This window comes from Dermacentor albipictus, chromosome 1, assembly GCF_038994185.2.
Source record: "Dermacentor albipictus isolate Rhodes 1998 colony chromosome 1, USDA_Dalb.pri_finalv2, whole genome shotgun sequence".
NCBI classification, from domain to species: Eukaryota; Metazoa; Arthropoda; class Arachnida; order Ixodida; family Ixodidae; genus Dermacentor; species Dermacentor albipictus.
Genome location: NC_091821.1, coordinates 62104529 through 62127740, shown reverse-complemented (window position 1 = coordinate 62127740; position 23212 = coordinate 62104529). Strand labels below are relative to the sequence as shown.

At 45.3% G+C, this 23212-nt stretch overlaps 1 protein-coding gene and 1 long non-coding RNA gene across 8 annotated transcripts in view; one reads left to right on the top strand and one right to left on the bottom strand.

Moving 5' to 3' along the window:
* LOC139047613 (uncharacterized) overlaps positions 1-23212 on the top strand; it is a 213060-nt gene that overhangs the window by 41901 nt on the left and 147947 nt on the right. For 4 of the 5 annotated variants that reach the window (XM_070521470.1, XM_070521472.1, XM_070521475.1 and 1 more), the window contains 2 exons: positions 15535-15703; positions 22073-22129. In XM_070521470.1, coding sequence (XP_070377571.1) covers positions 15535-15703; positions 22073-22129 — 226 coding nt within the window. Of the gene's footprint in view, positions 1-14960; positions 15156-15534; positions 15704-22072; positions 22130-23212 lie in introns of those variants that run through there. The other variant, XM_070521479.1, reaches the window with a different exon arrangement.
* On the bottom strand, positions 3257-12953 carry LOC139047640 (uncharacterized). 3 transcript variants are annotated; one of them, XR_011507282.1, is made up of 5 exons: positions 10683-12953; positions 9760-9868; positions 9343-9548; positions 4451-4597; positions 3257-3711 (listed from the first exon to the last, which is right to left on the bottom strand). It is a non-coding gene; the product is annotated as an uncharacterized lncRNA (long non-coding RNA). The 3 variants fall into 3 exon arrangements; XR_011507281.1 differs by having other exon boundaries at positions 9760-12953; XR_011507283.1 differs by having other exon boundaries at positions 4451-4594; positions 9760-12953.

The following is a 23212-nucleotide window of genomic DNA, read 5'->3' as shown; positions in this document are numbered from 1 at the left end:
TCGCTTCACTTGTGATTGACACCGTGCTAAATCTTCGCCGCCTAATTCTTGAACGGCGTACACGTATTCGGCACTGCATAATTTCTTGCCTTTAAGCAGCGTGCCACCCCTGAAAAAATCTTCGGCGCCTGATATACGCAGCAGGCCGTGCTACATCGCAACCGAAAGTGGCGGGTCCATATTGTAAGCGTGCTTTCCGAAGCAGACGACCGAGCTTGGTACGACCCATTTTAGGACAGAGGGCACTTTTTAGCACCTATTGGCACCTTTCTCGCAGCGCCCCCTGGGAAATGCAAGAGCCCCATGGTCGCGCGTTTCTCCTTCCGCTAGCCACCATACTCCCACTTTCGCGCTGCTCTCGGCTCTGTCTTGGCTCTGTTTCTGGCCGCGCGTTTGCGTTTTGTGCAGAAAAGCCGTAGCGCCGTCTGCGGATGCCGTTCTACTCACCGATGGCGCAACGTCACTATGAGACAATGATGTCAGTACTCCTCGATCGGAGAGCAGGCGATTTGAACTACGCTAGAGGTATGCAGACGCTTCAGAACGCATTTTCTCTTAAAATAAGTCTCTCCTTGGCACGAAACAAGTGTTTCGAGGTTTCTGTGATGGTATTTCAACAGTCCACGTTGACTTAATAGTAACCTTTAGTGTCCCTTTAAAACCCAAAGCTTTGAATAGTTCCCCGTTAGATTCAGCGGCAGGGTGAAGTTGTTTACAAGCAAGTATCAGGTGTTCAGCCGTTTCCTCCTCCTCTCCACATGCCTCGCACACCAAATCTATCTCCTGGTATCTGCCTCGGTACGTTTTAGTCCGAAGTACACCTGTCCTGGCTTCAAACAACAATGAGCTTCCCTTAGAGTTATCGTAAATATTTTTCTTTGGCTATTTCTTGCTTAAACGTCCTGTATGTCTCCGTCCTTGATCACCGGAAGCGCGCACCCTGTTGGAGCGGTTTTCCGTTGCCCCGTCTCGCACCTAGAAAATCGGCGGTGCGTCGGGGTGCAATCCCAGCAAGCACTGCGGAAGGCGCGCGAGTACTATCGACTGGAGAACCGCGGGCGCTCTTGCCCGATAGCTGCGGTTGCAACCACGGAGTAGTTGCGACGGAGTTAGCTACTGGAGACGTCGGCAATGAGAAAGGAAACGCGGCTAGTTGCCGCAGTAGATGAGCTTTTTTTCAAGTTCGTCTGACAGCGAAGACTACATGCTGATCGACCTCGTCCAAAAACAATGTGGTGAAGAGCGGCCGAAAGTGGACAGAATCGGTGAACGGGTCGTCAGGATTAATTATAAAATACATTGGTGTTTGCTTGCAACCAGGTATGTCTGAGCATGCAGTTTGACAAGGTTCGAGCGCTTGCCGCGGTTGCTCAGCACCTGCAAACAATAAAATGTGCGTGTGCGCGTGCTCGCGCACGTTTTGCATGCCAGAGGCAAAGGAGCGCTGCATGCAAGCACCCTGCACGGGGTGCAGTTTTGCCCTCGATGTTGACCCTCCGCGGTGCGCCACCACCGCGGTGCAAAGCGCACCATTCTGGTTACGGGGCAACCCCGGGCCAAGGTGATCGAGGATGCTATTAAATATATGACTCGGCCTAGGCACTACGGAGGAGGTTTCTGAGCGTGGGTTGTAGCATTTGTCCCCTAGACATGCCGGAATTGCGTAGTGCGGTCGAGTTTGTTTACGCTCCGCCTCTGTCTGCCCGTGCGTTGAGGCAGTGGGCCTCTGACGGACGCCCCATTTGGTGATCGCTGTGTGTGAAGGGGCAAGGTTCTGACTAGCGTTGTATAAGTCGCAGGTCGCTTTTTCCTTCGCGACGATAGATTGCATTCCTTACAAGCACTGCTCCAGGAGGGCACATTTAAGCGGCAAACGGAGGCCTCAGGAGAGTACCTGAGGTTAAATTAAGCAGGCGGCGCAGGATCTCCAGGGCACACAAGGGGTAGCGGGGGGTCAAAGCTGTAAGCAGGGCAGCCCGTGGGTTGGGGCCACGGAGGCTGAAGCCTGCAGCATGTGTTTGCATAAAAAATTGGCTGTCCGCGACATTTTATATACCCCTGGCACGCGCAGGCCTCGGAGAGCCAACACCGACAGAATAGTCCGGGTTCTAGCTTTGGTGCCCTGGAGGCACCGCCAATAATACGAAATAATGACACGTTGTTGCAATACGAAAAAAAAAAAACACGATTGAATAAATATCACGTCCAGCCGCCAACTTGTGCCGCTAAGTTCAGCACTACCGCGCCCCGCGTCTTCTGCAACACCAGTCAAAACTTTGCCTGAAAACTCTGAAGGTACGTCGGGCAGGCTTTCTCGCGCCTGCGGCGCCAGTGCTGAGTCAGTCATCGTCACCGGCGTCATTTCAGCCACTTGCGTTCAAACGCGGTTGTTAAGGCACTCTGCCTTATAGATTTTCAATATATGCGGCCCGGGCTCTACTACGTTTGCTACTGCTCCCACACAAACATCTGTGATGTTATTTACAAGGTACTTCGCCGTAAGGCACGAGAAAGCTATGATCCGCCACGACCGACTGAGCACAAGCGCCGCAGGTGCGAGACAGTCTGTCCGACACAGCGGTCGCCAAATCGGGCGTCCCAGTGCCTGCTGCTTCACCTATTCTACCGCGCCAGCAGCCAGCGTGCGAGCGTAAACAAACTCGATTACACTCCGCAATGCCGGTATGCCTAGGGACAAATGCCTACAACATGCGCTAAGAAACCTCCTCCGTAGTGCCTAGGCTTTAAGGAACAAAAGCCCCGACAGAAGAGCGGACACTCCCATAGGCGCCTGCGGCCGACTTTAGAGTTAACTGTATATGCTACCAAAGGTAGCATGCTACCTTTCGTAGCATATACAGTTAACTCTAGCCGACTTCAGCTTTCAGCGCACCTAGCGGAATCGGCGAAACGCACCAGCCTTCAATATGGTCGCGCACGCTGCCGAATCTCGGAGGCTCCAATTTCAGTTTCGTTTCTTGTATTTTTTTGTTTTGTGCGACTCTTACCTTTGTTGAAACCACGTGATTTCATGCAGGTGCTTGTGCCGCTGGGCGCAAAGGTGTTTCACTCATGTTAGTTTCATTTAAATTCAGATTTGCTGTTTCAAGCTGTAACTCAGCGCAACAATCATGCCAACTGTTGAGGAAGTAGAACTTTATCTCCTATGATATTGTATGCCTAGTAACTCACGCCAAAAAGTGTATTGTAGATAAATGTGCCGTGTTCCTTAAGTATAAATGAACTTGCTGCACAGTCAAGAACACAAAAACAGCAGACAATTTATTGCAGCAAGATTGTAAGAGGCAGATACATGAAAACAGGAAGAAACGGCGAAATGCAAGTAATACGGGTGTCACACGGCGCACTTTTAAACGCGATCAACCCTAATCCAATTTGAATTTTTCAGTAACGATATGACTTTTTCTTGTACTTCTGCGAAGGAGGGTGAATTAGGGCAGCTAAATTATGTGACTGGTAGCGTGCCGAAATAAAATGGCTGCAAAAATAATTGAGCACGCACCAACCCCTTCATCTTGAATGTGTAAGCCAGTGTGTCCATCATTAAAGGGCTGCAATTAAGCACTGTGTTGGGGGTCTTCACCTGCTGTCTTCGAAGCCTTGCAATCGTCTTCAGATACTTGGAATTTTGCCCTTGAGTATGCATTATGTCCTTTGGCTGTACAGTGTATTTTGAGGAAATGGAGATTCCTGCAATACGTAGAATGACAGACAGAAGGTAAGCAATACTGGAGGCTTCAAAGCTATTGAATGTAGATGCTACGTTCCTTCGTATAAGCAATATTGGAGCCTGCAAAGCTCTATAATGGAGATGCTGCGTTCGTTCATGCAATGCGTGTTTATTTATTTTTTGGTTAAGGAAGCACTGTTACAAAGACTAAGAAACAAGGAACTTTCTACGGTAACGACTTCATACATAATTAAAACATGAAAACACGTATTTTCAGCCCAATGCAGAACAGCTAACAACGCTCGAGCGCACATAGCCTGGTACAGAGCTTGGGAGAAGGCGCATTATTGCCGTACTGCAAATATTGCACGTGTACCGCTTTAGAAATAACTACATTTCTTTTGCAGAAGTAGAGCACCATACTTTTTCAGCAGTCGCCGCGCGTATCATAAAGCTCTCTGCCCCGAGCGGCATGTGTTCATAGGCCACATCTCTTAACGAAACATTATTTTCTGACTTTGTCATTGTATCGAATGTGCATCGCAGCTCGGACACTGCCGCATCGCTGCTTTTTCTAGCATCACCGCTCATTGCTACGCATAAAAAAGAACACGAAATGAAAGTCAGCGTAGCAAATGGGCAGCAGCTGTTCATGGCTGCAAGGCCGCCGTCACTCGTTCATGCGGCTAACAGTGACATAACGAAATGCGAAGAGAATAAGTAGTTAACAACGCGCAAAATAACTTGATGTGGCCTTACCATGAAACGCTGGCAGAAGAACCCAGCAACGATGCTCAGGTGCATTTTACACAAAGAGCCCGGCGGAGCGGTCTGACAAAGCTTCGCACATGTTGGGTCGTGCGTCGTGCCCTGGTCCAATGCCTTGTCGTGCCGCCTGTCAAGCTGCTAGAATGCCATAGAATAAAGAACAACTTTAGAGAAGGGAAACTGTACCTTCCACAGTGGTTCGAAAATAAGAAGCGGCAGCGCATGGAACTTAGTGGGGGGCCCGACAGATGGCGCTACTTAAACAGGAAGCGGAAATGTCTTTTTCTTTAGTACAATATTCAATATGGCCCCTTTATACCGGTGGCGTATGCTGGGTACGCGCCGTGCTCGCCTCGCTGGCTTTGCGGCATGCCTCAGCTGCTGCGTTTTAATGGCCAGGAGACTAAAGAGCCTCTACTGACGCCCATACAAACAAGCCACAAGTGAGTGAACAGGACGTGCGACTTTATTGGCAGAAGAAAAGCAGTGCACCTTCTCATACAAGATCAGAAATAAAATTTGCATGTCGAGATGCACTGAAACCATTAACGCGAGTTCGTAAACAGCTCACTTTCGTCGCCGCACATGGCAATCTGGTAACGAGCGACAATCAGTAGTGCAAGAAAATTGGGCAGTGCGCCACCTGTTTGCATCGCCGTAACTTGCATTGCGAAGCAATCGGGTGACGCAAGGCATCTGCTGCCGCAACCAACACAGCGACATGGACGAAACGGCATTATAGCGTTCCCGCCTTTCCAATCTGCACATTTCTTTTTGTTCTTTCGGGGGCCGCTAATGTGTAACTCATAGTTGGTGCCCCACATTCTCAATGTGAGCATCGCCATTTTGCAGGCCTTTCCACCCATGTGGCTATCAACTTCGGACTATGTAATAACATGTGCCGTCTCCGCTCACGCCACATCACGGCCGATGAAGGCCCACAAGCATAATTTGCCGGCGGCTGCAGCAAGAAATGTCGAATGGGGAGAGAACCAATTACGGTGCATGTAAATTGGGAGTCTTTGTCGCTGTGCGGACTGCAGGAGCAGATGGTTACCTCGGGAGACTGTTGCTTTTGCAGCTAACCAGGTCGCCACATCGAAGAAACATAACACGGCGACCATTATCAAATTAGACTCTGCATTCAATCACCGCATAAGGTTCAGACAATACATTGTACATTGGCTAAGATCCGCATGACAACAGTTGGCATTCACGCACTACAAGTTGCATACAGCACATTCAGCTATCCGACTTCAGGCACAGTGCTTGCCTACGTCGCACATGGTGGTCTAGTAACGAGTGACAAGCAGCAGCACAAGCAGATTGGACAGTGCCCCACCTGTTTGCACTGACAGTCGCCGTAACTTGCACTGCGAATCAGTCGGGTGACGCAGGCACCTGCTGTCATAGCCAACACAGCGACACGAACTACCTGGCATCCTAGCGTTACCTCCTTTCCTACATGCACGTTTCTTTTTGTTCTTTCGGTGGCCACTAATGTGTCGCTCACACTTGGTGCCCCACCTGCTCTCAATATGGATGTGGTCTGTTTTGTGGGAATCGCCATTTTGCAGCCACTTTTACAGGCCTTTCCACCGATGTGGATATCAACTTCATACACTTCAAACCGTGTAATCATGTATGATGGTCTCTGTTCACGCCAAATCATGGCCAAAGAAGGCCACAAGCACACTTTACCCACGGCTGCAGCAGGAAAGGACAAACAGGGAGCACCAATCACAGTACATGTAAACAGGGAGTTTGTGTCACTGTGTGGACTGCAGGTGCTGACCTCGAGAGGCCGTTGGCCAATACAACTGAACAGGCTGCCACATCCCAGAAATGTAACACGGCAACCATGACCAAACAACATTGAAACAAGATTATGCAATCAAATCACTTCAGCATACTCTAACATAACGCTCAATCTATACATTGGCACTATGCATTGGCTACGATCTACATGACAACAGTGAGCATACACGCACACGGGTTGCTTGCAGCACATTCAACCGTCTGACTGTAGGCATAGTGCTTGCCTTCGTCGCACATGGTAGTCTGGTAACAAGCAACATCCAGCAGCGCAAGCAGATTGGACAGTGTGTCCCACGTGTTTGTACCGACAGTCGGCGTTGAATATGACAGGGTGTCTACCAACCGGGAAAACCGGGAATTCTCAGGGATTTTGAGTAGTCTGGAAAAAGTCAGGGAATTTGGGCCTCTATCAGGGAAAATTAGCGGCAATTTTATTGAAAGGGTCGAAAGTCGCGGTAATTCTGGCTCGAGTAGCAGACAGGAATCGTAATGAATCGTCTTTGACGCCCTGTCGTTGGCAGGAGGAGTTGCCAGTGTACAGTCAACGAGCGACTTTCCGGATTCCCGATAATTTGGACGGCTTCGCGGTGCCACCTCGTACCCCATAGTGTCAACGTATCAGAACGTGTGAAATTTCCGACGCAAGAACTCTTTGCCGTCCGATTTTCCGGACGTTTTGCCGCGACCGCAGGTCCGAAACGGCATTAATCAAAAGCACCACCGCTGCTGTTTTGATTACTTCGCCGCCTCGAACCGGCACTCTCGCACGCAGATCCGCTGGCACCCGTTGCCACCACTGCGGCAACGCTAGGCCTAGCTGCTTCGACGTTCGCTATAAGCTTCTTGCCATTGGGTGCCGACCTTTTTTTGAAAGAATTCGCTGCTGTCAGCAATGGCACGGACTCCACCTTTGTGGTCCTTGCAATTGGCTTAGAAACTTGGAAAACACGGTGCGTTGCATAATGCCGGTTCGTGAAAGTCAGCTTCGCCTCTGTACAGAAATGTTACTCGGTAAAGCTTACGGAAAAGTATTGCAGTGAAGCATAACAAGCGTGGGAAGGGGCTATTGCCACGAAATACAGTATGTATATCTTATACACGCGGGCACCCGGCATTTCCTGTCACAGTACGAGCACAGGTATGCCTAATATGTGTGCCGACAGGCCTTCAGAGCGTTCTCGAACGTGCCTGTGGCGGTTTGAGCCCCTAAGGGCAGTAAATGATACGCATTTATTTTTTTCCAGCTGGCCGATTTTTCGGACGTTTTCGCGGCCCTTAGGGAGCTTGAAAAATCGGTCGTGGACTGTGCAACTTATCAAGATGCTTCAAATGGTCCTTGGGGCGAACGAGTGGCGGAAGGCGGTCAAGAACAGAAGTGATCTACGCATTGAGGAATAAACGAGAAAGGAAGCTTGTTGCCGCCGTTTTGAAAGAGCTTGAGCTCAAAAAGTAAAGTTTTGGCTGATGCCGAGATGCAGGTGTCCCTCATCCAAACCAAAATACACTCTTTGAAGCAGTGCAACACAACACTCGGGCGTCGTGCGCGGGCTGAGAGTATGTCAGGACTGTTGAGGTTGACTTACGAGCTGTTGAGAGAGAATCTCAATAGTGACAGAGTTCAGGCCTCATCCCACTGAGGTTGCTATCAGTTGATAGAAATAGTTCATATTAGAAAATATTTGCCTTTGTATGCATCTCCTTTTTATTCGTATTTGATAATGTCCGACCCTATTTGCAATTGTTTTCGAAGACACTTTATTTGCTGTGCATTTTACTAACCCCTGCCTTCTATTCTCCTATTGAATAACATAAACACTGCTCCTTAGTATTCAAATTGGATTAAGTTGCTTTTTTTTTTTTTTCATGTGCTTACTAGAGAGTGACAGCATCAGGCGATATGGTATCAGCCCGTGTTGATATAAAACAAAGTTCTGCATCACTCAGAAAAATTTGCAATGGCACTCAGGGAAAACCTGGAAAACTCGGGGAATTTGGAAATGTCAACTTGGTAGACACCCTGTATGAGCAACTTGCATAGCGAAGAAATCGGGTGACGCAAGCATCTGCTGCTACAGCCTAGAGCGACATGGAGTGCCCGGCATTTTAGCGTTACCACCTTTCCAACCTGCATGTTTCTTTTTGTTCTTTTGCATGCCTCTAATGTGTAACTCACACTTGGTCCCCCACATTCTCTATATATAGGCATGGTCGGTTTTGTGGACATCACTATTTTCAGTCACTTTTGCAGGCCTTTCCACACATGTGGATATCAACTTCATACACTTAGAACCATGTAATTATGTATGAGAGTCTCCGTTGACGCCAAATCATGGCCAAGGAAGGCCACAAGCAAAATTTGCACACGGCAGCAGCAGGAAAGGACAGAACGGGGAGCACCAACCACGGTGCATGTAAATTCGAAGTCTATGTCACTGTGCGGACTATAAGAGCAGGTGCTTGCCTCGAGAGTTTCCCAATGCAACTGACCAGGCTCCCACATATGAGGAACGTAACACGGTGACAAGTACCAAGTCGGACAGCGCCGAAACCAGATTCTGCAATCAATCACAGGCTGTCGAGCAAGAATAGCAATCCTGAATGAGAAAGCTTGCATTCAAGAAAGAAGCCACTCTACCTTGCAAGCATTGAAAGCCAAAAACATTAACAAAAGTTAAATGCTACATAGCACTCAGTGTAAAGGTTAATGCAAGACACATGCCAATGCCGCATCAGCTATTTCAGGAGAGGAATTGCACATGGCAACATACACTAGAAAGAACTGCTACACATATGTTATGCTACTAGACAGTGACTGGCATTAAGTATGAGCAAAGAATCGGTTGACTTTTAATGTTTGTATGAGGAATAGGAATGAACTCTAACAAAAGTGTGGAATGAAAAAGCTTGCATTCATTGAAACAAAATTATACTTGGCAAGAATTGGCAAGGCCAGGAAGCTCACTAAGGAAGGGCAAGCTGACAGATCACTCTTAGCCAGCGTCGTCTGTGCTTATTCAGAGGTTGCAGGTCCATCTGAAGACAAATAATTTTTGTTGTTGAGGTACCTGGATGACTCAGCCAATATCCGTGCTGGTGGAATGATGGCGTAGGCTCTTTTCACTCTTGAAACAGTCGTCCGTAGACTTGATATCTCATCCAAATAATTCTGGAATGGCTTCCTTGTTCGTGGTCTTGCGTATTCAGCTCCAGCCCCTTCCTGTTGGTGTAGATGGGGGCTCCCGTGATGACCAAGATGCACTTGGCACAGACTCTGTTGGGGCAGAACTATGGCACATGAGATACAGCAGAGATTATCCAAACTCATGTAGTGTTTTCTTTTATGTTCGAACTAATTTTGCTGAACTGTAAACATGAACAAATGTTCATATCATCTGCTACAAACAAATGGCATGTATCTCAAGACTAGCAAGCCAATACAGCATATATCAAGCACATTTATTTCTGAACCAGGTGTTGTTTACCTTGTAGTAGCAGCCAAAGTCCACACAATGACCTTGTAGCAGGCAGCAGCTTCTGTTTAGTGCATGGAGTGTGTTGCTTTATACTGGTGCCATCCTCATTACTGCATGTCTGGAACAGAAATTTTGACTGCATCAGAAATTGAATAAGCACAATTTTGCAATATAAAATGCGAAAAGGTGCGACATATACATTGCAATGGTTTGTGACTACAGAGCACATGCAAATGTACACTGCTTGTTCTAGGGTGCTTAAGCAGCACGGTACTCTCCGTAAAATTTATGTCTGCGTAACTACAATGCATGTCAACAGAAATATTATTAAGATCACAAATAAGAACATTTGTGCGCTCGTTTATACACTAGAAGAGATCGCACTGCTGATTTCACAAGCAAATAGATGAAAGACATGAAGCTATTAGAAATGATGCATTCTTTTTGTGCATGAACGTGATGTACCGCTTCACTACTGCAAAAATAGATGTTCTGAGATAAGCCAAACGGAACAGCAAGAACATTTGGAACCAACAGGTACGAAATATGGGTGAATTATGATGTGTGCAACTGTTTAATACATTAAATTCAGTACTTTAGCTTCAGTTTATCAAAAGGTTATTCGGTTCTGTGAACGAAAGAAGTTGCCGGCGGACTCGAAAAAAAGAAATATATTGATAAGGCAACTCAGTCACTTATGGCTACGCCTACAACGAGATGAAAAATGTGACGCGCGTTCCGATATCGTTTCTCTTTCGTGAATGTGTGTATAATATGGCCTCGCAACTGAAAGTTTATTTTGGAAACAGCAACGGAGGGTCCTTACTGCCCTTATGTAATGCAGCATCTAGTTCGTTAACTTACCTCCGCCTGTGAGTTAATGAGACGAATAAATTACATAGCGATTGAAGCAGTGATGTTAAACGACTCACCGGATTTGCTGCCCCCCAGTCGCAGCAGGACCCGGCCCCCATTTCGATGCAGACGTGTTCCACATGGCTCACGACTGAAACCTAGCTTTCAGGCTTACACCCCAAGTTAAATAACGCGAGATATCGAAGCACAATAAACTGGTGTTAGCATAAAATAACCAACCAATGTATGAACCAAGGAATCCGTACCTGCCGTGCACGCGAACATACCGGTAAAAATTTTAGGCCGGCGCTGGGTGCACGCACGTGGCAGCAGACGACCCCAAGTGGAGTCCGCTGCTGCCACGCATGATGACGTCACAAAAAGAAAACAGACGTTATCGTTTTGTTGTTAAATACACTACGCCTAAATAAATAAAGCATTTATTTTGTGCTGCGTTTCAAAATCGAAAATGACTATCGGCGCTTACACACGCGTGCACGCAATGGGAGGACCGTTGCGATTCCTTGTGGCTGTGTGGTGTGTACTGTAGTATTGAATCACTGTGTAATATCGGCGAGTACGAATAACGTTGCCGTTACGAAGCTACAGAAGCTTCGAACGCACTGTGCTGCATCCACGAAACAGCACGACATGTCGCCTCATTTGGACTGTCGGTTTCGAAGAGTCGTGGTAGCACAGCGCCGACTGCATATGGTGTCGACACGGATCATGCATATTGCAGGGTGTGTCGTATGTAGCGATTCTTTAAGTTGTGTGTACGCCTTCTGGCAAAGTCGGATGTCTGTTTGGCCTTGGACACCACGTCGACATACTGCTCTCGAGCTCGAAAACGCAGAAGTGGTGCGCGTCGGCATTGACGTCGATGTATTGAGCCAAAGTAGAACTATGAGCGGCTGGGCCACGTTCTGCAATATTTGTCTTCATAGTTAACATTGGGGTTGCTCAACATGTTCCTTTAGAACTGTGGCGAGCAGGTGCTCAAGCAAGTCGCGATTCGCTAGCCGCCAAAATCCGATAAACAAGGGAACAGTATGAACATGCAAGACAAGAAACAGTACAGGTAAATGCGACATCGAGTGCCACATAAAAATTGCAACAGCTCACTTACTTAGGCGATATCTGCAACAGCAATCCTACGAAGGATGAAACATTTGTTTTTTTTTTTTCCGCGATCGATGCACAACACTAAGCGGCAACTGCAGCAACAAGCATTTGGAACGAGTTTAAACGTTTTTACCATAACAGCAAAAAGTTCTGCCAAACTGAGAGCCCACATATGCTCCATTCACATCAGTAAATTCAACAAACAAGAGCAACAGCACTGAAAAACATAACAGGGGCTGCACAAGACCACACTGCCAACCATAAACGCGCTCCAAGGCATAAAGAAACGAGCTGCTCCAGCGTTGCGCCCAAGTGTGGCTCGAGATCGCAAGCTCGAACACCATCCGGTTCTTCCAGCGCAACTAACTAGAACAACATTCTATCACACAACACAGTAAGAAACCGTAAAATTGTGTTTTAGCTAAGCTGAAACGCTGAAGCAGCTCCAGCAGCGCGCGCAAAACTATAAACCGGAACACGCCATACTTGTTTAAACAACGTCATCATAACTGTGACGTCACTTCCGCGCGTGGCAGCAGCGTTTTGGTATGGCATTTCGCTTCTACCACGCGCGTGTCACCAGTTACCGCCAAAATTTTAAAGCCAGGCCAGAGGTCACGTGGGAGGTCGATAATGCTGAACGTTATTTTGCGTGTAAAATGACAAAAAACAACAAAGCTGGTAATGAAAAGTACAATGTAAAATTAGTAATTATAATTTTGTAGTCTTTATCATGCAATAAAAACGCTTCGTTTACTGTTGAAGAAAGTTTGTAGGTTAAAATTGCGCTTACTACGGCGCCTCTAGCGGGAGATAATGTGCTCAAGGGGGAACCTTTTTAATTGGTATACTATGCCTGTTTCTTTAGCAGCGCCGCGCGGTCGATTTTTTCGCCCTCTGTGGCCATTTGTTGAACTTGAGAGTGTGCTACCCCTGAGAGTTCTACTAGCATGTACAGTCATAGTTTCTTACAAAAATACATTTTTGTACGAAACTCTATGTGTACAGCATAGAGTTTCTCACTATAACACCTAGAGGGTAATCTGGCGCCACCGTCTATGGGAGTTTCTTAAGGGGGCACCGTGCCGTCATGGGAATGACGGGATATGTGTCTGCGAGGCTCGTGTTGTAAGAGGCTTCGTCTAAAACGTGGACATGGCTACGCAAATAACGCGTTTTCAAAGTAAAATCTTCATGAAATGTTTCCATTCACGCATATTACATCTTTACTCACCCACGGTGCATGACCAAGCGAAGAAAAGTAAGAACAGACGACCAACTGTTTCAAAGCGAGCGCGAGCTTAGGCCCGTATTCACAAACCAACCTTATCTTAACGCTATAAGGCGCCCTTTTATAAGGATGAGGAAAGTATAAGGTTGAGAAAAGGCCAAGGTATGATTCAGAAGCGTCCCTTATTGCGTGAAAAGGCGTCCTTATCGAAGGCGGCCTTATCGTCATAAGAGATGAGCATGGGTGCGAGGCTATGAACTTTTCTTGGCCTTAAACCGCTCAGTTAATAAAAAGGAAACACATTTTTGTCGCTGAGAACAATAAATATAAAAATTGGATGGCTCAATATTACGCGTTGTGAAAAAGCAGTGTGAAAAGAGCGAGTTCTAGCTGTTGCGCGTCTCTCATCTGCAGATGAGAGACGCGCAAAAAAACGGCAACGCGTGTTGCCATGGCAACACGCGTTGCCGTTTTTTTTTTTCCCCATTTGCGGTGCTTCATTTTCCATTTCCATTTTGCGGTGCTCGAGCGTAGTTGCTTCACTTTTTCTCTTGTGTGTTAGCTATAACTTGCGCTTTGTACTTTTAGATGCTGTAAATATTGCGCGTATTTATTTATTTATTTCCTTATTTGTTCATTTATTTGTGTTTTGAAGTGTTCGTTTGCTTATTGTAAGATCTGTTGTGGGAATGGCCACTGAGAGGAAAAAAATCAACTTTACGGAGGAGGAGCGGGGAATTTTGATTGACTTGGTGACGAGAGAGAGCAACGTGCTGGAGAACAAGCGTACTGATGCGGTGTCCCTGAGGGAGAAGGAAAAGAAATGGCAGCAGATAGAACAACAGTTCAACAGTAAGAACGGAGTCCACCCGCGCACGGAGCATCAGCTACGCAAGTGCTGGGACAACTTGAAAGGGAAGTGGTGGCACGGGCGAACCGCGATCGTCTGGGCTCGGAGCAAGTGGCAGGATGGAAAGAAGGTGTACCACCGCTCGTTTTGAAAAGCGGAACCTGCCAAGAAACTCGCCGTCGTTGTACATCTCCATGACATTCTGACGGTCCCTGAGTACACGCCGGATGAGCTTTACATAAGGAAGGGCTTCGCGAACATCGGCTTCCCTTAATAAGGCGACAAAATCGACTAGCTCCGAAAAGCTGCTTGCGTGGTCGGCCATAATAAGTGGCGACTGTAGCTGCCGGGCTACCTTAAGGAACGCTCCTTTTCCGAGCCGGTAAGGTTAAGGAAAGGTTCAACTTAAGCATAAGGTTTGTTTATGAAACGCGTTAAGGCGCTGAAAAGGTAAGGAAGGCAAAAGATAAGTATAAGGTTGGTTTGTGAATACGGTGTCCTCCAACTTTAGCGGCCCGCTGATACTTTTTTACGTAACATGTAGTCGTACGTACAATAACAAGTTCTCATAGTTAAACAAAACATGTTTTCGCATAATAATAAAGCTAAAACAGCTTTTCACGTGCTGTTCTAGTAGAAAATGAATCATTGTGACAGACGGAACGGTACTTGCCAAGCGCGTCTTCAAGGTGTCCTGTCTCTACGAGAACGATGCCAATCCGAATCCACAATATACCGGCATTCCCATGCATACCACAGCGCAGCAGCGCCAGATTTCCCTCTAGGTAATGTAGTGAGAAACTCTATGGTGTACAGTAACTCTACTTGATGGATGTTATAAGCGTCCCCTTTGGAACGGGGCGGTGGGTTGCGCCACCAAACTCTGCTGTGGAGTAGAGTGACTCTACTGTGGAGGCTAGAGCAACGCCTCCTGCTGGAGAGACGCAGTGGCTTCGTACGCACGTGGATATATTTCGACGTTGTTTGACCGCAATTGTGTAGAAAATGAATAATTAAAAACAACATAAAAATAAAATTATGGCGTGTACGCGCACCATTGTCCTAACCAATATGACCAAAAATATTTCCTCGGAGCTCGGATGCTCCTCCATGAGAGCGCGTTGCATCGCCATCACCAACGCGGCATGGCAGCTTTTTGTTTTGTTTACGTTGCGTCATAGCCCGAGCAGCTCCAGTTTTCTTTGTTTTTTGTGTGCTCTTAAGGTCTATGGTGTTTCAAGGCATGAAAAAACAGTTGTAGGGGTTTCGATGAGCTACAGTTTAAATAACTTTGCTCACGTCTGCTCCTTAAAACTTCGTTAAAGTAAAAAATGTGACCGCTAAGTACGTTTTGGAGCGTCTTTCGTTGCATTATGATCTATGGGACAGTGACGCGGGAATAAAAAAAAAAATCTTCGTTGTGGCGAAAATTTCGTTGAAATGAATTTCATTGTGCCCGGATTCGACTGTAGAAGTAATGTAAACGTTTCTCACTCAATGAGCTATGCTGGTAGGAATTTAGCAGGCTCTGGCTCATAAAGGTTTTCAGGTACCAACTATTTAATTACCGAGGTACCAAAAGAGAGGATGCAGCGTTAAGTTCAGAATTTTCTTTATAGTTGGTGGTGTATATGTCTCGAATAAACAGATCTCAAATGTGTTAACTTGAGAGAAATATTTGTGGTTGGAGGGCTTCAAAATGAAATTGACTTACCGCCTGCAGGCTAAGCCCCGTTCCAGAACTGCCTTTGGAGTATGACGAGTCGCCAACATCCCCGACTGTTCTTGACGTAGATATGCTGGCGCGGCAAACCAGGATTACTCGACCTAGTTCAGAACGTTGGGAGGCACTATGCATCATGAATCCTCGACTTGAGACAAATATTAAGAAGGTGAGCTGTGTACTTCTGTTTGACCGAATGTATGTGCTATAATATTACGTCTCCCGTTGTAATGCAATGAATTTCGCTAAAGGGATGCACTTTATTGCATATCAGTCTTCTCTGCGGAAATTATGAAATGATTTTGCTGAACCTATAAAGCATGTATGAGCATAGTTATGTACTCAATATTTACCCTGACCTGGTCCCATGACTTCCACCACTACATCTTGCTTTTGGACGTATGGTACTGTAGGATTTTCGCAAGTTGATCAAGGTTTCAGTATAAGTGGGCAAAAGGGCATCTGTTTCTTGTTAGTCAGTGCTATAAAATGAGAAGGCATCTCTTTTTATCTGTTTGTGCTCTTTTTTGTGTGTGTGCCCATCACATCATTTGCAGGTGCGACTTGTCTGAATGCTTTTAAAAAAAACTTGTGCAGTGTATTGGCATGTAAGCTGTTTTGACTTGTGCCAGAAAAAATTGCATGCTGTCAAAATGTTTAGCATGTTTGTTGATCCTTCCATGTACAGAAAAAATGCTGAATGGTCTCTGAAATGTGTTCATTGCTTGTGTAATTTCACGCATGAATAAAACAATTTTTATTTATAAGAACATATGCTCTCCCACGAAACAAGCTTACCTATGTTGCAGCCTGGTACCATTCAGGTTTTGGTGTTAAAGGCTATGTGTAATGTACCTGCAGCAGTTGCTTGGCAGCTGTGGTGTTCTGCAATTTGGCAAAATATTATAGAGGTTCAATTCCTGTCTTTGGCAATAATACTCTGAGGAGAGTACAGTGAAAGCACTCTGTCTGCTTGGTAGAAGTGCACTACAGGGGCACATTACGGGGATCCTTGCCAGGTCTGGGCATTATGAAAAGGCAAGTGGAGTATGTAGATCACACAGTGATGATTGTGACTGCATTGCATTGTACTAATGTGTCTTCAAAAACAGAAGCTGATGCCTCTCTTTTAGGATGACCCACTCTCTTCACCAGCAGGGACAATGCCATTGGCTGCTTCACATCACATATACTGCATCCGCTCGCACAGTGAAAGCACTTTTTTTTTCTTAGAAAAATATGAGGTTTTACGTGCCAAACCAAAGTGAAGTTGAGAAGTGCATTTAATATGTGGAGGAAAAGGGGGGGGGGGGATTACTTCAAGGTAAGAACTCAACCTATATTTTACTTCATACAGTATTTACTGCAAATATGTTACCTAACACTTCTTTAGCCATTACTGTCTTACTTATCAATTTTTACTCTTTCGAAAAAGTTCCCATAATATCCCTGTCACACGGAAAATCTGTCATTTCCAACAAATGACATTTGTTGCGATTAATGTCATTATCACAGCGCGCTGTCACACGGCGAAAACTAATGTCATTTGAAAATGTTGACAATGACGATAGTAAAAAAAAAAAACCGCCTCAAACCCACTTTTTTGTCCAAATATTATTTTCCAGTATGCTAAATTCCACTAGAATATGTGATCGTTGCTTTCAAACCATAGCATTCGATCACTAACTTTTCGACATTGCCAACGAAGTCGAGTCAAGCCAAGCCAAAGCTAAGGCAAGCAACAGGGCGAAGAGAACGATAGGTGCGTCCGCTACATCAGCTAAAGTGGTACGAGAAGGGCAGTTGCATGTCATCACCGTTCTGCGTTCTGATGTGCATGCGGGCTTCTAATATCCTCATTCTTGGCGTGTGCAACAGGAAAACACGCACATGTTTTTACGCCAAGTCAATTGAAGCAGCCGCGGCAGATGCTATGTTGCGAACCAACACGACTGCTGCAGCGAAAGCTAAAGACGGCTGTCTGTTCACTGGACTGAGAGTACTTTTCTGTATTTACGCACGTGGTGGACTTCAATGTCGCTAAAGCAACAATTAGGTAATAAAATTGATAGGATAATAGTGATCTTTTGTTAAAACAAAAAAGAAGCATGTACTGTTTGCGAAACACTGATACACTCGTGGTGTCGAGGGTACACATTCGGTTCCAAACGAATGCGAATGAGTTTGGCGAACTCATTCGTTTGTAAATGTCATTTTCGATGAATGTCATTACGTTTTACCGTGTTACAGCAAACAAATGGCATTATCAGCGAATGTCATTCGTTGTAAATGACATTAGATTTGCTGTGTGACAGGGGTATAATATGTGTTCTTTTACACAAGCACTGTCACGAGCAGCGAGTGCACACAAAGCTCTCACACAAGGCGCACAAATGCGTCCTCAAGCTGTGGCTGCACAGCACAATGCCTACGAAATTATTTACGTGTTGTACATCAATAGTTGCCTTTTTTGTGCCCACCAATTTTGCATGCTTTTCTTTTTTCAGAAACGCCAAACTGGTGTTTAATGGCCATGTTGCTATTCGCTTTGGTGAAGTCTATAACTTGAATTGGGAAGGAACAGCGCCAACTAAGACAGCCATGAGAGAACGACATTAGATCTATCTTTATTCATAAGAAAATCGGCAAATATAAGGAAAATCACATACATGCGCAAAAGGACCATAATGCACCATCTGCCAAACCGTTCAAGATATGACATTTCACTTTTAAAGAGGGTCACGGAAGTATCACTGACACAGTTTTTCCCCCTCTTATTTATATGGAATGCCTCCAAAACCTCACCTGCCTTTGTATATCTGCTTCTGCCAAGGATCTTGTATCTCTAGGAACCCTGGTTCACACTTGTAGTAAAGGCATTGTTTCTGTGGAGAATGTTCTGCCGCCCGGTCACACGTAGTGCAAGTTGCGCAACGTTGAAAAAAAAAAAAATGTGCGCCGCCTTCTTTCAGCAACTACACATGTTCAGCTACACGGTCATTTGCACATCTGCCCATTTGGCCCACATGGGTTTTCCCGCAGGTCAGAGATATTTCATATAGCACATCGATGCAGCACTTTAAAAACTACTTGCCATGATTTTTGGTGCAGCTGCTGCTCGTACCCTCACTCGTCACGTGGGCGCAGAGCTGTGCTTGTTTCCGAGGAGCCAAAAACACGACTGGGATGCCGTGTCTATTTGCTGCCTTTATCACATTGTGGGCGATCCTATGTACATACGGAACCACTTCCACCTTCTCAGCTTGTTGTTTTTGTGCGCACGGTTTCTTGACCATGGCACTTTTGATTTTCTGCAAAATCGCTTTAGCCACTGCTGGGATAACCATGCATGGGAACCCCGCCGAAACCAACCCATCAACTTGCTTGCCATAGCTCACATGCATTGCATGGTGACACGATTTTACAAAAGCAGACTCGAGACAAAATTTAGCAATGGAACGTTTTACAGATTTTTTAAAATGCGCTGACGCATAAGGTAGAAGCTCCTTTTGTGCTTGAGGCGCGTACTGCCAACATACATGCTCTTCACCTAAGGTGATGTTAATGTCTAAAAACTGCAGTTGCCCCTGCAAGGGTAGTTCATGCATGAATACCAACCCCCGCCCCTTCGCTTTAAAACTGTCTAGGACAGTGCTTACACCATCTGTGTAAGTCAAAACGTTCCGTTTTTTAAAGACTATTAAAACATCATCAACATACCTGCACACTTTTAGTACACCCTTTCCTGTTAAAATTGGCTCTAAGATGCTGTGAATAGAGGTTAAGAAAATGTTAGTAAGCACCGAGACTGTTAACAATTTTTTGGCTCCTCGGAAACAAGCGCAGTGCTGTGCCTGCGTCACAAGTGAAGGTATGGGGAGCTGCTGCACCAAAAAACATGGCAAGCAGTTTGTAAAGCACTGCACCGGTGTGCTATATGAAATGCCTCTGACCTGCAGAAAAACCTATGTGGGCCAAACGGGTAGATGCGTGAATGACCGTTCAGCTGAACATGTGCGGTTGCTGAAAGAAGGAAGTGCGCATCTTTCGCAGCATTGCGCAACTTGCACTGCGTGTGACCGGGCGGCAGAATTTTCGCCACGGAAACTATGCCTCTACTGCAAGAAATGTGAACCACGGTTCCGAGAGATAAAAATTCTTGGCAGAAGCAGAGATATCAAAGGCACGTGAGGTTTTGGAGGCATTCCATATAAAGAAGAAGGAATAAAACTGTGTTAGTGATACTTCTGTGACCCTCTTTAAAACAAATGTCATATCTTAAATGGTTTGGTAGATGATGCGTTATGGTCCTTGTGTGCATCTACTATGTGATTCTCCTTATATTTGTCGATTTTTCGATGAATAAAGATAGATGAAGTTGGCGTTTGTCCTGTGTCGTTCTCCCTCTCATGGTCGTCTTAGTTGGCGCTGTTCCTTGAATGTCGCTGAAAACTGTCCCTACATAACTCTTCGCCCACCAGACAAAAATAAATCGCGCATGAAGTTGATCAGAATAGCATGCACAAGTAGACACAGTAACAACAAAAAGAAAATGCCAGGTATAACATTCGGACGTGGATACGGCTTTGATTATGCTTTTGCCAACATGCATGCCGTGGGTTACTGGATGGCGCACATTCTGCTAAGGACCGCTATATAAGACGAAGGGTGACATTAGCCTACTTTTTTTTTTCATGAAAATATCTTGACTAATATTCCTGTTTACATGGTACACACGTCCACTATTTGCAAAAAGTGGCAGCTTTATTGGTATACGGCTACCAGAAGGTGTGACCCGATATGTAACAAGCAGCTTGTTGTGCTGCTTCCACCAGCAGCACTTGCAGCCTGTCAATGGCAAAATGCATCGCGGTAGCGCAGTCCGCATGCTCCACAGCCTTTGAATTAAAACCAGCTGTATAACTGGTATTACTGCCCATTGCCCACAGCAAACATAAGACCGGCAGAAAAGCAAGCAACAAACAATGCTGTCATGGAAGGGTCACATATATGTTCAGTGCTTTCTTGCGTACAGTGCACAAGGGATTAATTGCAATAATCTGAGCCCTTGCCCATTGATACAGCTTTGGCACTGTAAAGTGTAGGCATACGTGCTGCATCTGGCCCAATGCTGCAGCTAATGAGGGCAGCATACTAACCTACCTTCTTCATTTGATCTCTTTTCTTAGTTCCATTGTCTTGTTGCCCTTGAGAGTTCACAATGCTCACCATACATAAAACGTGAACTGGGCAAGCTGAGCACACAGCACAAGCTACTGCTTGTGTGTGAAATGTTTAGAACATTTAGGCTCTTGCAGGTCTCGTTGTGCATGCTCAGATTTTCTCTGGGATCTTTCAGCTCAAAATGCACAATTACTTGTTATAAAGAGCAGATAATGGTACCCTGTCTAGTGAGACTTCCTGTAGATTTCAACCTGCATTTTTTAAAGTAAGTTTTGGTGACCAGGTTTAACGAAATTTCAAATAAACCTTACTCCAGGTAAAACAGTGCTGTCTTCATTCATATTTGAAGTTTCAGGCTTTTAAACTTCACCAGCTATTCCATTCTCTGTGCGATGCCATAAAAACATATCAATTAGATCTACTGTCTAAGGACTTCTAAATTGAAATGAAGTGGTCATGCTGCATTCAAAAGAGCAATTTTCCATTATTTTTTTTTTTTTTGGCTGTAGGGTACATATTTAGAAGTCATGTTCTATGAAAACTTATTTAGAGCTAAACTTATTTAGAACTTATTTAGTCTGATACGAGTGCTAGAAGCCATTACATCACTTTGTTGTCTATAGTATACATTTGCTGTTCCATATAGACGGTAAATTAAAACTTGCACTTCATGCACTGTTCATTCCATGACAACTGTCCCAACTTTGGCACTCGGCCATTTCCTATATCATAAAAAAAGTATGATATTTTAGTCTTCCAAAATATATTCGACCTTAAAATTTTTTGTAACCTGACAACCATTTAAGATTTGTCGTGAATTGCGAAGCTAAGTACGATAAAAGCATTGCCTAAACTGCACATTTGGACGAACTACAAAAATTGCTTTGCTGTAGTTTAGTCGCCACTCTATCATCTACAACAAATGCCGCGAATTCTTGTTCCTGTATTATTTATCCATTAATAAAAATTCCTAAAGTTTAGGGATCTTAAAAAAGGGTTAAGTAAATTATGGGTGGCTTTCATGGCGCAAGTGTTTTCTAGATTAAGTGTCGTGTGGTGGTCCTGGTATAAATATGCCTAATAGTGCTTCTGATGAAGCAGCGATGCATCCTCCTTGCACCCAACAGTTTCGCACTTATAAGGCGTTTGCTTGCAGAGCTGTGATCATGCACTCCTGTGGATGTTCCAGTAGATCTATCTTATGAGTGGGTGGGTTTAACTAGTTGTGTGGGCAATACCTTTGATTCTATCTGGTAGCCTCTGCTTTGCTACTTTTGGTGATATATTTCATACATCTCAAACTGCTCTCAGAAGTCAACCTATCTGCAACCACTGTTTGTGGTTCTCCTGACAGGTGCTGGGACAACATCCCGAGGGTGTTTGGCTATCAAGCTTTGCAAAGTTGTACAAGGTGAGGAGTTATTTACGTTATTCATAGTGCATGCTGAAACTTAAATTTGCATTGCATTGCCGCCATTTGTTAAAGTTGGCTGGCTTATGCAGTCTCTACATATTACACAATCAAATTTGGGCTGATTGCCAGTCTCAGATTTTTATTTTACGTGTATTTACTTCTATACTACTGACCTGATTTTCAGGTAACACGCAGAAGTGGGTTGGAGTACGGAGAAAAAAGCAACTAGCAAGCAGTGCATATTGGAGAAGCACATTCAATGAAAGTAATGCTCAGTGAAAACTCGAGTGTCCTTTGCAATGGAGAATAAAAATAAAGGATTAAGTCAATACTGGACAGTACAAATACAGTATAGACTCAATAGCTCAGATTTTTATGCCATAAAGAGAAGCATGAACCAAGACAATATTGGGCATTCAACATCAGTGGATGGGGTAAAACCTCAATATAACAAAGTCAGTAAAATCGGCAATTATTTTTGTTATATCGAAATTTCAATGTAATGAAATATGACCTTTTATGTGAATAAGTACAGTTGCCGATTTTTCTTACGTGGAAAGGGGCCGCAGAATTTTCCGAATTATCGGGCAATCAAAAAAAGCAAGCTTCAATGAGAAAATTCATTTTGATAAATTTGGGAGTCGGTGACGAATGATACGGTATCATGCCACGCACGTCGATATCTTCTCGGCGGTATGAATTCAGCGAAGCCAGCCACGCTTTCGCATGCCGCCAACACCGCCCCCGCGGCTGATAGCGTCTTCATAGTGTGGGCGATGCTATCGAGGAAAGCGCCTGCAGCGAGAGCGAATGCTTCGTCCGCCTCGCTCCAACAGGTCACTGAAACTCCAATGTATGCATCCTCCGATACTAAATGCGTGGTAAGACAGCTTACATGATGCCACACCGTCTCGGCACGCCCACTCTTTGCACACGCAACAGATTATGCATACGCGGCTGCCTATGTGCTCAGCCGCACTTGTACGCCTAGTGCACTGCCTATAGAGGCGCTACTGATAGTCCCCTAGTGGGCGCTTCCAACAGTACGCGCGGGAGCAGTAGCAGACGACAACCCTTTGT